Source organism: Hetaerina americana, unplaced genomic scaffold (assembly GCF_022747635.1).
Source record: "Hetaerina americana unplaced genomic scaffold, ioHetAmer1.1.p SCAF_36, whole genome shotgun sequence".
NCBI classification, from domain to species: domain Eukaryota; kingdom Metazoa; phylum Arthropoda; class Insecta; order Odonata; family Calopterygidae; genus Hetaerina; species Hetaerina americana.
Window position 1 is genome coordinate 2,300,696 of NW_027286941.1, and position 14,273 is coordinate 2,314,968.

At 34.3% G+C, this 14,273-nt stretch overlaps 1 protein-coding gene across 3 annotated transcripts in view; it reads right to left on the reverse strand.

Moving 5' to 3' along the window:
* LOC139691480 (intermembrane lipid transfer protein VPS13A-like) overlaps window positions 1-14,273 on the reverse strand; it is a 140,309-nt gene that overhangs the window by 24,625 nt on the left and 101,411 nt on the right. For all 3 annotated transcript variants that reach the window (XM_071589321.1, XM_071589320.1, XM_071589319.1), the window contains exons 52-56: window positions 11,201-11,428; window positions 9,299-9,481; window positions 5,044-5,223; window positions 1,653-1,787; window positions 73-224 (exon numbers count right to left, since the gene is read on the reverse strand). In XM_071589321.1, the coding sequence (XP_071445422.1) occupies window positions 73-224; window positions 1,653-1,787; window positions 5,044-5,223; window positions 9,299-9,481; window positions 11,201-11,428 (878 nt within the window). The remainder of the gene's footprint in view (window positions 1-72; window positions 225-1,652; window positions 1,788-5,043; window positions 5,224-9,298; window positions 9,482-11,200; window positions 11,429-14,273) is intronic.

The window sequence follows — 14,273 nt, forward strand, 5'->3', positions numbered from 1 at the left end:
TTGTTACTTTATTTTTATTTTGAGTAAGTACTAGTCAGAGAACTACATTGCTAAAGGATTGCCTCCACTTACTTATATATATCTTGATTCACGAGTGGTCGATGCCTCTTCATTAGCAGTAGTTCAATGCAAGGCTTTGTACCAAATCGTTGAACAATCCTTTGTGCAATAGGTGTGGGATGTATCACGGTGGGAAAAATAGCATCATGAAGTTGATTATCTACCTAAAAGTGATTAAAAATGTGCTTTTATATATAATCCATATTATGATATATGGATTGCTTTAACATAATGATTGAAACATATTTCATCAAAATATGTGAATGGGGTTTATCATGATGCCATGGTTGATATTTCAACACTTCTAATAACAAAACATACTGGTACACATACTATTAAACCAACACACAACCAAAATTATTAAAACATAGAAAGAACACAATAAATATGCTGGCTAAGGTGATGTTACAATGAAAATGGTATTAAATATAAAATAGGACATTCAATAAAAGTGATCATTCCCTTTTTACCTCCAGCAACAACTGTCCTTCCTTGACAACAATAAACGGAAATGATGATTACACATATGCTTAATCAATTTACTCAATGAAAAGCAAAATATAACAAATGAGCTCAACTACCAAATATAATTCAATGAATTTTTCAATGGTGTTTTTTTTTGTTAAAATCACATTGTGCATGGTTTTACCATACATACTGCGGATATATTTTATACATGCCTTGCCCTTTTTCCAAAAGACCAAACCTTTTGAAGAAATAAATTCCAAGCACTTATAATCAATGAACTTATTGGTTTATGACACACATCCATATTTTGCACAAACATTAGCACAATTACTTACTATTTTTTGTTTATTTACTTGGCAAGCAAGAAATTTTACATGTGCTTTATATTGTAATTTCAGTCAATGAATATTTTTAGATATATTTTGATTCATTATTATATTGTCTGACACACTATTTACTATTAGTACTAAAAAGAACAAAGTAATAGTTATCAAAGCAATTATTTTCAGTCCCATAATACATACTAATTTGTTTTTACTGTTGTTAACTACCCAAGTTTCAACACAATACATGTGTGCCATAACTATACATGCAGGTATTTACAGCAAAAGTTTAATTTTTTCTTTGAACAACAAATATCATAAATATTACATTACCAGTGGTATTTGAAGGAAGCACACAGAGAGATAAAGAGGGACTTGATGAAGAGTAGGTTACTGGATTGTGTTTTTTTTTTTAGGAGTCACAAAATATTTATTTGGTAGTTGTGTCCATCCAAAACCTACCTTAACCGGCAGATTACTTAATAATAATAAGTGGTATTTGAGCAGTATATGTGTGATTCTGATCTCTAATTTCACTAGTGAAAAACTAGCTAATTTTTAAATGTATATGTATATGACTAGGTTATTGTAGACCATCTGACTCCATTGCACAATATTCTTTTCAATTTTTACCAGAAAAGAAATATTTCAAAATATTGCTCAACAGAGATGTGGGTGAGTCTCTCAAAGTAGACAACACAAAATTCAATAGGGCATAATAGATCATCAGTCAGCTAATGCAGTGCTGTACTATAATTTATTTAAGGACCTCATTTATATCAAAAATTGCTCCTTGATTACCTGAAATCTATGAACTTTAAAATGGAGGTAGCTTTGGTTTTCTGATTTTCTGTACTGCACCCACAAGCCAGGATAATGCCTTCTTCTTAGCTCTCCATAAAATGGCTTTGTCATTTGCATCTTCTCAAAGTCCACCTGTCAAAGTCAATAGAAGTTGTACGTCATTTATGCTATAATAGTTTCCTTTCATAGAAAGAAAAATGCATTTAAATATTTATATAATGTTATGCTTACCATTTAATTACCATAGCTTTAAATATGATTATCTCTCTTATTTAAGATATTTAGTTCTCAGACCAAGGGATAATATAACATAATAATATGACAATGAAGAAAGTATAATGCAAGGGTTACCAGGAAATTACATTTTTTATATTCCTGATGATGATCTCACAACCAAAGGTTTGGTTATCTATTGTTTTCAAGTAAGATACATCCCCTGCCTTCTTATCTACTCCCATTTATTCCCCTCTAATCTCAATGCTAGTGGCTAATAACATTTAATTCGTCAGAAAAGTTTTTTCCTTCCACACAAGTAACTAACTAAAACAACTTCTAATTTTACAATTGAACTCCAGTGAGTCTTCTAAACCCTTGTTCCATACTTACAGACCCAAGTGAGTAACTTTTTACGAACATTTAACCAATTGCCTTATTTTTATTTCCTTCAGAATGATTTTAAAAAATAAGTCAGTGCCAATTCAGCAGTAAAATCATTTAGAAAACATTTACTTGATGACTACATGTAGGCATAGGATTTTCCAACAAATGAAATACAGGATACAAATATAATAACCCATAAAATATAAAAGATAATAAGACTATATAGATCATTGCATCATCTGGTTGTCCATCAAGAATTCAACTACAGTATAAAAATGCTTCATCAGCAAGTATTTTCTCTTTGCTCTTAAATACATGCATGGATTATCTAGACGATATAGATTTTGGAAGGGAGTCAGAAACTATGTCTCATTGTTAAATTATTGTAGCAAGGGATCTTAGTCCTTTAGTGAGTGACATGCACATTGTCGGTATTCCTTGTAACATATGTGTGAAAATTCCCACTACTATGAAGCAGATGACCATTACTTTTATAAGATTAACAGTACAATAAATACTTCTAATAGCTTTTTTAACATTTTTTAATTAAAAACTCTTCTGGTTACTGGCTTGCTGAATATATCCGGAAAATAATGCCACAGGACACTCTAGGACACTCATGATTAAGTACTTGAAGGTGTAGATAGAAGCCAACTACACTGAGCAATTGGCACAGGAGAGGCCTGCGACATTGATTTGGATGCTCTGTAGGAGGTGAGAGGGTCAATCATAGGAAGGATAAGTGGCTGAAACTAATACGATCAATGGAAGCCATCTCAAGTAGGCCACATACTGCTAGCCATGAAAGCTGAAGTACCCAATTCTCCCAAGTTGCCGATCGCTTGGTCGATTCACAAGTTGGTCAATTCTCAAGTTGGTCGATTATTTCTGGCTAACAGAAGAGAGGTTATGGGGGCTGGCAGATGGCATCAGAAGTCTATACAAATCTATGCCCTTAATCAGGGATAGAAGTCCAAATCAGTACGGCTGTTTTTCTCGGATTGAGATACCTACAAATTTCCTTCAAAGAGTGCAATAACGTGGAAATAATTCAAAACACTTACTGCCCAACTTATCTTAAAAATTATAGCAACAGAATATGTATGAATTTTCCAACATGTTATTACAATAAGGTTGATTTTTTTGCATATCAACAGGGGTTGGAAACAGGATAATCAACAAACAATTACTATAACCATCTAAAATATTTTGAAACTATCAATAAAAGGAACAAATTAATCAAGGAATGCATAAAGAAAATATCAAATACGCTTATCACCAAGGGTATATGTGAGACATGTATGAGGGTGGTCCCAGAAGTAACCGACCCAACAAAGAAAAAAATAAAAATTTGGGAAAAAATAATTAATTTTTCAACATAATCTCTTTCAGCTCTACACACTTTTCCCAGTGATGTTCATTAAGTTCAATACCCTTTTTATAATAAGAACTGTCTTCCTCCTCAAAATAGCCATTAACTGCCCACATCACTTCTTCACAGTTGGAAAATCTTTGACCACAGAGCCATTTTTTCCAGTTTGCGAATAGAAAATAATCCGAGGGGGCTAAATCTGGCAAGTAGAGTGCATGAGGTAGAAATGCAAACTTTAATTTATGATTTTGGCTGTTGCAATAACAGATTTGTGATCTGGTGCATTGTCTTGATGAAATAACACTTTCTTCTAAGCCAAATGCGGCCACTTTTGCTTGATTTCTTCGCTCAAACATTGCAATAAGTTTGCATGCTCAAACATTGCATTTAGTAAATTATACTCGCTGTTGATAGTTTTTCCTTTTCTAAGATAGTCAATGAAAATTATCCCACTCGCATCCTAAAAAACCGATGCCATGACCTTGCCTTTAGATAAAACAGTCTTCACCTTCTTTGGAGCCGGTTCTCCCTCTTGAATCCATTGTTTTGATTGTTCTTTTGTCTCGGGTGGGAAGTAATGGACCCATGTTTCATCCATGGTTATGACACCACGCAAAAATTCTGTTTTGTTGCTGTGAAACTTTGCTAAACACTCAATTGAAACAGCTTTCTCATGCCCAAATGTTTAGTTAATATGCAATGAACCAATCTTTGTGAAATGCCTACTACGTCTGCTAGCTCGCACAAGTTTAGTCAATGAACAGCCGGTATCACTTTGTGGATTTTCTTCACAGTTTCTGGAGTCGTCACCTCATTTGGTCGACCAATTTGATGCCCGTTTTGACAGCTCATATGGGCTCGTTTAAACTCGGCTAGCCAATATTTTATTGTTGTAAATGAAGGAGCAGACTCACCCAGAGTAGAATCCAGCTTAGCTTTTATATTGGTTGGGCTGAGGCCTTCCAAATAAAAGTATTGTATCACATAATGATGACCAGTTTTCTCCATTTCCACAAATTCACTAAAAACGTTCACTATTGATGGCTGCCGGGTACTTATGGGACCACCCTCGCATCTCGTATGATGTGGGCCTCAAAATATGATCAAAACACTCAAGAACTTATATTAAACTGATTTTATGTCATTTTCAAGGATCCAAAATCATCTCTTCCTCAATCACCACAAATAAAACACACTTAGCTGTGGTCTGTACCCATAAATGTAATGATAAAAAAACTACAGAGAATAAATATTGCTATACAATACAGGGTAAACAAAACTAAGTTATGTTAATAATGAATTGTAATTTAGAGGGCCAATAGTAAATTTGAAAGATTCTCCTTTACTTCTAGTGAGTTGGGAAGATTTTGAAATATGCTTGAAAACTCATGCATTCATAAAAATAAAATAACTCACATTAACGTAATCCCTCATTTGTGCACGTTTTGAATCAGTTGCCCACCGTTCCTCAATCCAAGTGGCGAGCTCTAATGGTAAAAGTTTCCACCGATGAGACACTAGCACTTCCCAAAGAGGAGCTGAGTCAACAATACTAGCATAGGCCACTTCTTTCACCTGACCAGCACTTTCAGTTGCCTATGAAAAGGATTTTTTATCATTAAAGATAATTCAAAATAGCACAATCATTTATGAGCTTACTCAGTAATTTTTGGTACTTCTCATGTGAATATCACAAACGACAGCATTAGGACAGCACAAGAATTACCATCATGAATTTTAATTTTTATGCACATGTGGAGCTGCAAAGGATGTGCAGGGGCTTAAAACATCTACCATTTCCAACAAACAAAGACATTCAACAAAAAAACTCTGCCGACATATTTTTAAAATTCATGTACATATTATCAAAATTATGTAGGCAGTTGGAACATGAAAGGCACATTCAATAATAATAGTGGTAAGACTGACAAACATAGGAATAGATTCCAAAAGGGGAAGTTCCAGGATAAGGGGTATGAATTAGGTGAAATTTTGCTTTTGGACCCAAATTTGATTACCCAAGGATCCTATTTTGACCCTACTCATTATTTACAACTATGTATACAGTATACATCTGAATATACTGCACAAATTACATGTATCTCATTGTTGATAGAATATAAATCTGGATTTAAGGCCTAACTCTATGCATGGCCTTAAGCAATTTTTTATCAATGATGAAGATGAAGTTTCCCTTTCCTTAATTATATATCCTATTTTTTTGTGTCCTTTTAGCTTTTATTTGTTTTCTCTTACACAAACTCTAGTTGAAAATCCTTCATGAAAATACTTATGGGAAGACTTTCATACCATGATATATCATGCAGATGAAATTAATGAATGACTAATATTGTATATAAATGCAAACAATGGTAAAGAAAGGCATATTATTGTGTAATTTAATAAAAGTTAAGAAATAATAATTTAATCTAATTTTATTTCTAAGAGTCTTTAAAGAATATGTGTTTCATTTTGAAAATAAATTAAATTAAACTTTGATTTGAATCCTAAACCATACTGAATATCCAAAACATTGGCCAGCAGGCACTAATAGTATACGCTTAGAATACACATTTAATGATAATTTAAATTAATTTGGGGATATTTATTGAAGAAAAATGTTGGTTTCTAAAGTTAGGCACTCAAGATGTTGTGTGATATCACTATAAAAATATTTAACGCAAATGAAATTTATATTCCTATGAAATGAACTACCTAGCATCTTAACTGTTAATTAAGCATGCATATCCTCATCTTAAACTGTATTTTCCTCATCACTATCATTTTATGCAAATGCATAAAATGATAGTGATGTAGTTTATTTACAATAATAAATGGAAAGAACTAGAATAGGTATATGGCTGCGTAGGTTTTCGCGGCGGTGGTTTGAAGTACTCTGCATTGTCGGGTTTCACCGCGTCGTTGTTTGATTCAGACAACAGTTTCGCCGAAGTTGCATTCGGCGTCTTCAGGTCGAAGATAAGGGACTCCGAATTTTGCCACCCTTATATAGGTCTAGTGGCTGCTCGCTGATTGGTCCGTTCCCGGAGAACTCTCTTCCACGCGTTGTGGAGATGGTAGCCTTCATCTCTGTTAATGTTCTCTGGGTTTTTTGCGATCTCAATAGCTTCCCTAATTAATCGCGGGTAGTATCTACTCTCCTTGGCTATGATGTTTGCTTTTTGGAATGAAATCTCGTGACCGGGTTCACTCCATTGGTGTTCTGAAATGGCCGACAGGTGAAACTGCTTTTTTGTGGTTGCCCGGAGGTGTTCCTTTATCCGAACTTTCAATGAGCGGCATGTTTCCCCAATGTAGGCTTTCCCACATGAACAGGGTACTTGGTAGACCCCTTCATATAAGTCTTTTGGAATTTGGTCCTTCGGTCCAGGGAGAGCGTCCGCTATTTTCTTGGTGCAGTTAAATCTTGTCACCACGTCATGTTTTTTTAGGACTCTGGCTATCTTCTCGGATGTTCCGGATACGTAGGGAATAGTAGCGTATGCGTTTGGGTCCGGTTCCGTCTGCTTGATGGGCTTGTCCCAATCCCGTCTTCGCCTTTCTTCCCTGGCGGTCCTTTTAAGGACCATATCGTTCCGATAGCCATTTTGCTGCAATGCTTTCAGGAGATGTTTCTTTTCCGTTGGCAAAGAATCGGCATCAGAAATTTCATAGGCTTGGTGAACTAGTGTGTCCACCAAAGAAGTCTTCTGAAGCGGGTGGTGGTGAGAGGCTGCGTTAAGATAACGGTCAGTGTGCGTCTTCTTCCTGTAGACAGCATGTCCCAGCTTCCCATCACTCCTCCTCGTGACTAACACGTCCAAGAAAGGTTCTTCTGCAACTTCGGCGAAACTTTTGTCTGAATCAAACAACGACGCGGTGAAACCCGACAATGCAGAGTACTTCAACTAGAATAGGTATTGCTTAATAATATTGAGAATATATCCACAACTTGTATTATGGATTTATTTTGTAAATCCAAACATAAGTGGGTGTGTGGCATAGGTTTTTTCATGTAATTTATTGCATGTGGCTTTTCTTTGGCTACATATGTTTAGCCTTTCATGACCAGATCCACTGAATATATAAAATATTTCAAACAGCATACATTGTCTTTAGAAATAGACAGATTTGTATGTGACGTTATGATGAAATATTAATGATTTGAAATAGATACAATAAATTGGATTACTTTCAAATTGTAGTGCATTCTCATAATCAGATGATATTTTTTCTGTGTATTTCTAATGAATGTATGGTACCTATGGTAAATTTGATTAAATTACAGTATTTCATATATCACTCTTTTCTGTAAGATTCATCATTAATATAGAGTTTATAATTATACTGTGATGGCAATATAGATTAAATAGCCAACCAAAAATATCCTGAGTAAATTAGGTATTAATGTCAATGAGTGATCATCAATGAACGATAAGAAAAATTACTATTCCTTTTAAAGCAGAATAAAAAGATGATACATTATTTCAATAATATTATGCTAGCATGTTATTGAAACTGACAATGAAGAGCGAGGACTCTTGCTGAGAAAAAGATGAAGTTGGGTAGCATTAGGAATTATTATATCAATTTTGGTGAAAGGAATCACTTTTTTTTAATGGATGTCAATTAACTGAGGAAACACTTTATTAAGAGTTTAATGATAATCAATTTGCACTGAATACATATTTTAAATTTTTGATCGTTGAAAAAGTCATTTGCTCAAACTCATAGTGATGCTGCATTAGGACCTATGCTGATGTTTTTAATCAATTCCTGATGCAGTAGGTACCTTCACTCTTAGATTAGACTCTACCATAAAATAATGTTGAGGCTGAACAAGATTCAATTTTTTCCATGAAATCTTGTGATGATTTCCACCCATAAAATGAATTTCTTTCGATATTACATTTACTGTTTTAGGCATTAAGACTTTCTTCATAACTGTGAGTTATGTTTAACTAGATATTTCCAAATAAATGTGGGCATGGAATCATACTTGAAATGATGCTTTAGGGGGATCAGGCATTTCATCATGCTTTTCCATACAAATCATGAAAACACCTTCAAAAGTATTTCCAGTCCACTTCTTAAATTTATGTAACCATTAAATAAAAAAATCGGTACGTTATCAATATGTACTGAGCTATCACTTAAAAAAAATTTGACAACTTAGAATGCCATCATGGCATATAATCCAAAAATTTTGTAAATCAACTTATAAATTATTTTATTAATTTTTTTAAATTATTAAAGAAAAGAACAAGATCTGATAATCTTATTTGTTTTGTCATTCCTTTATCTTTTTGGTCTTCAAGTATTTATAAAGTTGCCACGAGAAACCATGACATTTGGTAATATGAGATGTACACAAAAGACCATCAAATTTTTCACTGCTAACAATCTTAAGCTTAAAATGTGATATCCTATAGTTTCGTATTGAACAGTCACCACATTTAACATATAATTTCTAAAATTTAAAGGTCACCTGGTTTAACTGATAACTAGCCAGCTGAGACACTTAACAATAAGTCATAATACTATCGTAAGTTTTGAAGAAACTCCTTCATCTCAAGCTTTAGCTAAAAACCTTTTTTATTTTAACATAATCCACGTGAAAAAAATTATGAATTGTATTTGTTTAGAAGCAACCAATTCAAAATGTTCTCACCAAGGAAACTCCTATACTATTTAAAGAAAGGAAGACTTCAAGGTGACTTTTCTCAGCATCTATCCTACTCCTGGCCTGCATTGCTATCCTTTCATCTTGTGTAAAAAGGAAGACTCTTTGGTGGTCATCCAAATAGCTCACCCAGTACACAGTAACTTTATCTTTCCGCGTTTTCTTTAAAATCTGAAAAAGAGAGAACATGCCGCACAACTTTCAACCACTTAATAATACAAAATTTTAAAAATTAGCTGTTTCTATGAGTAGTTCCCCTAATAGACCTAAGAAAACCATTGAGATTTAAATTAGAATTTTCTAATTTACTAACAAATAATCCAAAAAGTAAACACATTTATAATAAGAAATTCCCAATAAGTATTGATTTTATTTTGAGTGTGATCCAATTATGGTTTTCATTTTCCATCCACATTAAAACAGTTTTATGCGAGTTTTCAAGCAAAAAAATTTCATTCAACATTTGTTTTCATGCAAGCAGAAGTTCCAAAAGATTTTCATTTAATACTCGGATTTTTTTACTCACCGAAAATAACAATGAAAAATGTATATTTATTTATTAGTAAGATGTTTAAAAGTTCAACTGGTCTTAGATTAATCTATACATCAAAAAATATTTTTCACATACAAATTACTATCATGTTACTGTAATGGGCCTCCGGTCAAACCATTCTCACAATTAGGATGGGCAATTTTCTTAAATGGATAAAGAAGTGAATAAAACCCTTCTGGAGCCTCATTCCTGCATTATTGTCCTACTCCACTGAATGCCAACTTTTAATCACTTGATTGATTAATGATTCAGTATTAAAGTCATGAACTCATATACTACTCTATGACTTGATCATGTCCTTAAACATTTAATAAGGTACTCTGAATAACAGCAATAAAATTTTGCAGGAGATGAAATGGAGGCCAATAAAACTAGGGAAGGGAGAATCAAAGACAAATATAATTACCCAATTGCTTTAGCACAGGAATTAAAACTTTAAAAAATTAAGTAGAATAATATAGGAATTAAAACTGTAAAAAATTAAGTAGAATAATATAGGTGATTAAGTGATAGGTTCAAGGTATGCCTTTTTCTATTATAGTGTAGAGAGAATGAAACATTTTTTATCAAGAAATTTGTCTTTGAAAGAGATTGCCTCATCCAGGTGGTGCAGGTGGTGTAAACAGCGACATGGAAATTAAGAACCCCATATTCCTGGGAGATACATTAGAGCCAATAGTGTTGCTGTGGGTGCATATCATGTTATTTCTTCTAATGCATCTTGGTGATATGGATACCTACATTTGAAATTAGTCAGATTTGCAATGACAGATGGATGGTCTACATTAGAATTGTCTGGAGTCAAGAATCTTTGCAGGTATGCAGAGAAAGCATTCATCCAGTCACAATCCTTCACAGAAATAACTGAGATGCATTCTTGTGATTTCTAGGCAGTATAAAATGAGGCCTTATGCAATTTGAATATTGAACATCAGAGATCACTTTAAGGAACATAAGCTAGTAGTCATCTTGTCAGTTAAATGTCTACCGACCAAGGATGAAGAATTCAAAGAACTGTGGAATATATCACAACAGTAACTTTAACATAGTCATCCACTAATATATATTAAAATGCAGAGATTTCAAACAGTAAAAATTCTGTATTTTAAAGGAGAAAGATTTCTCAGGTCTATTTGCCGGGAAGGTCTGAGAGGCATGGATTCTTCATTCATCTAGAAACAAGTTTGGCCACAAATTCCATCTTATTTAAAAAACAACAGATTAACTAAAAAATAACATTACATTTAGACGATTCCCCTTCCTACTTATAAATATGTACTTCCAAATGATAATGGTCTAATTTTTGCTAAATTTACATTATACATAATGCGTATTACCTGGGGTTTGGTGATATCTTCACCAGATTCAGTATCATCACCACTACTACTGCTTCCAATTACAACCAAATGTTCATCCTTCGCCCCTCCCTGGACAGGAGATTTTGGTGAAAGACGTTTAAAACTAGCTGAAAGCTTAGCAGTAACTGTAGCATTTGAAGTAATGCCTCCAACAGGTTGCTGCTGGCGTATTGTATGAAAACTTACTCTTTCTTGGCCAAATCCATCCTGATTACATAAAAGAGTATTGAAAAAATATTAATTCAAGAAAAAATGTCTTATATTTATGTAATGGCAAAGGTATGAACAGTATTCATCAATAATCATTTCACATTATGGAGTTTATTTTTTTGTTATATAGCTTATATTTTGACCAAATGAACTTTATAACAAGAGAACCTTACCCACATTTTGATTTAGTTGATCTTCTGGATGATAGGTGTGTGTTTGGAAGGTAAAAATAGAAGAGCAGAGAGCCTTTCACCACTCCAAAAATGTAATCATCTTTCAACGATATTACAAACAACCAACTAACTATCTAGCATCTAACTGTGGCTGCTAAAGCACTCACTGGTATTAGCACCAATGCAGAAATGACCAATGGACCTGAAGATGATGTAATTCATCGAAACTGAGTCATGCTATTAAACTTATTTAGAGGAAAATTGTTACTATCTTTTCTTATTATATTCCAATTCCACCACATCACACCTGAAACTACTCAATTAATGCCAATATTTCCTTTTTATTAGTCAGTATAGGGTTGCTATAGTACTCTGTTGTTCTTAATCTTTCAAAAAGGTACAAAGCAAGATCAAACTTGTGAACCTATATTCCCCATACACTACTGCTCTCCCCTTTCTGGGATAGAAATAATAAAGATCTAGTGAATCTTTTATCCTCCCTCCTAAATGCTATGAATGATATAAAGAAACTGTTCCTTCCAAATTTTAAGTCTTTTAGTAGCTCTGCAGGGATGTTATTTACTCCCATGATGATTTTAATTTATTTTAATGCATTCTCTATTTCACTATCACATTTGTGTGGACCTAAATTTCAAACCAAAATCATATTCTCTATCTCTAAAATTACTTGCTTAATATATTTACTAAAACGTTCTATATACTCTTTCTCTCATGCCTGGATCTGTTCTGCTCAATTAATACTTTTTCTTCTGCATCACAGATAGCGTATAAAAATTTTCCTTTCTTCCTGACTTTTTTCACCCTCCTTTGCATTATACCTATTTCAATGCAAGCTCTCCATATCCATGCACTGTTCTTTTTGACACACTTCTTTCAGCTTGTTCTCGCCTTGTATTATCATTAACTCTTTGTTCTTGCTTCTTCCTAGTTATTTGTTTACATTCATCCATTCCCCTCTTTCAACTGCCTTCCAAACTACCTCATTGGTAATCCATGCTTCTTAATTATTTTCCTATTTATCATTCCCTGTTTATTGATTTCTCATTTCTTATAAGAAATCCCAAACTCTCTTTTATTGTACCACTCACCTGATCTTTATTCAGGGTATTATCAACTGATTGATGGCACACATTCCTTCCTTTTCACTACAGTTAAGCATCAACATCCAAATTCCTTGTATCTCCTCTAATTTATCCTCTTTAATTTTATGCTAAATTTCATAAATTATGATCCGATTCACCTCTAAGGTAACTGTGAACACATAATGCTGCTCTTCCTGAATCAGTTCCTTATCATAATGTTATTAACTGAATCCTTCCCATTGCTCCTACAATTTCCCCATACTTAAACTAAGTGTTAGTTAGAATTATGCCAATTGTTCAGCAAAACTCAACTTTTCTCCTGGTAGTCATTCCTTGGTCCTAAGCTGTACTGACCTATCTCACTCCCAACTCTCCCTCCACCAAATTCCAGTTCCCTGTATTAAGCATTTCCTCCAAGAAACATCACCAATTATTTCCTCTAGTTTTTTATATACCATGTCTGCTTCTTCTTCCCTAAGACTACTTGTAGGCATGTAAAACTGGATATGTATCTTGAAGGACTCGCGCCGACAGATGCCTGCTAATAATTTTTCACCACCACCCTTGGCAGAGGTCAGCTATAATGAGTACCCTCTTTAACTGAGCCTTCTCAATTTCCGATGATGATTTCAACAATGAGAAGCGACACTTTCTCAAGACACTAAAAATCCTTTACATAGCAGAGATAACAGAATAAATAGCCAGAACCCTCACCATATATGATTTAGTGCCCAGGTTTACCTGCAACACAAAGTCAGATGATCTACTCTGCAAAGCTAAAGACCAGTTCCCAATAGATAAACAAAGAGGTGTCTAAGAAATTCAATGTAGCTGTGGGAAATACTACGAGGGTCATCCGGAAAGTAGTACCCGTTCGTGAAATAAAGATACAAAAGTAAATATTAACAAACATAAAAAATTTTATTTGAAAGAGGATACTTTAAACTACTTCTCAACATAATCTCCAAGCAAATTAAGGCATTTGTCATAACGTGTGACAAGTTTCTGTATTCCTGCTGCATAGTCCTTCGCCGCCAGCTCATTGAGATACGCGAGGGACCCATCTTGCACAAATTTTTGCATAATGCAGATGGTGTTTAACAATTTCATGAACAATTGTTCGAGAAACATTGGGAAAATGCTCACAGATGTCATCAATTGTGACGCGCCGATCGTTCCTCACGAATTCGTCAACTGAGCTCACCAGTTGGTCTGTAATGACAGACGGTCTCCCCAAACGCTCATCGTCGTGTGTGTTCCCCCTCCCCATGTTGAAGTTGCGACACCACCGCCGAACAGACGACTCGTCCATTACATTGTCTCCATACACCTCCTTTAATTGGCGATGAATATCACATGGGCGAACGTTTCTTGCATTGAGGAATTTAATCACTGCCCTCACTTCACAACTGGCGGCGTTCTCAATTTTTTTAAACATTGTAAACAATCACAGAAACAACACAGGCAATGCTAGCGTCACGCAACTTGGCTCAGAGAAGGCAGACAGGCCACTGAAGCTATCTGACCTCGTCCAGCGGCTACTCGCGTCGTCAGCACTTCATGCGG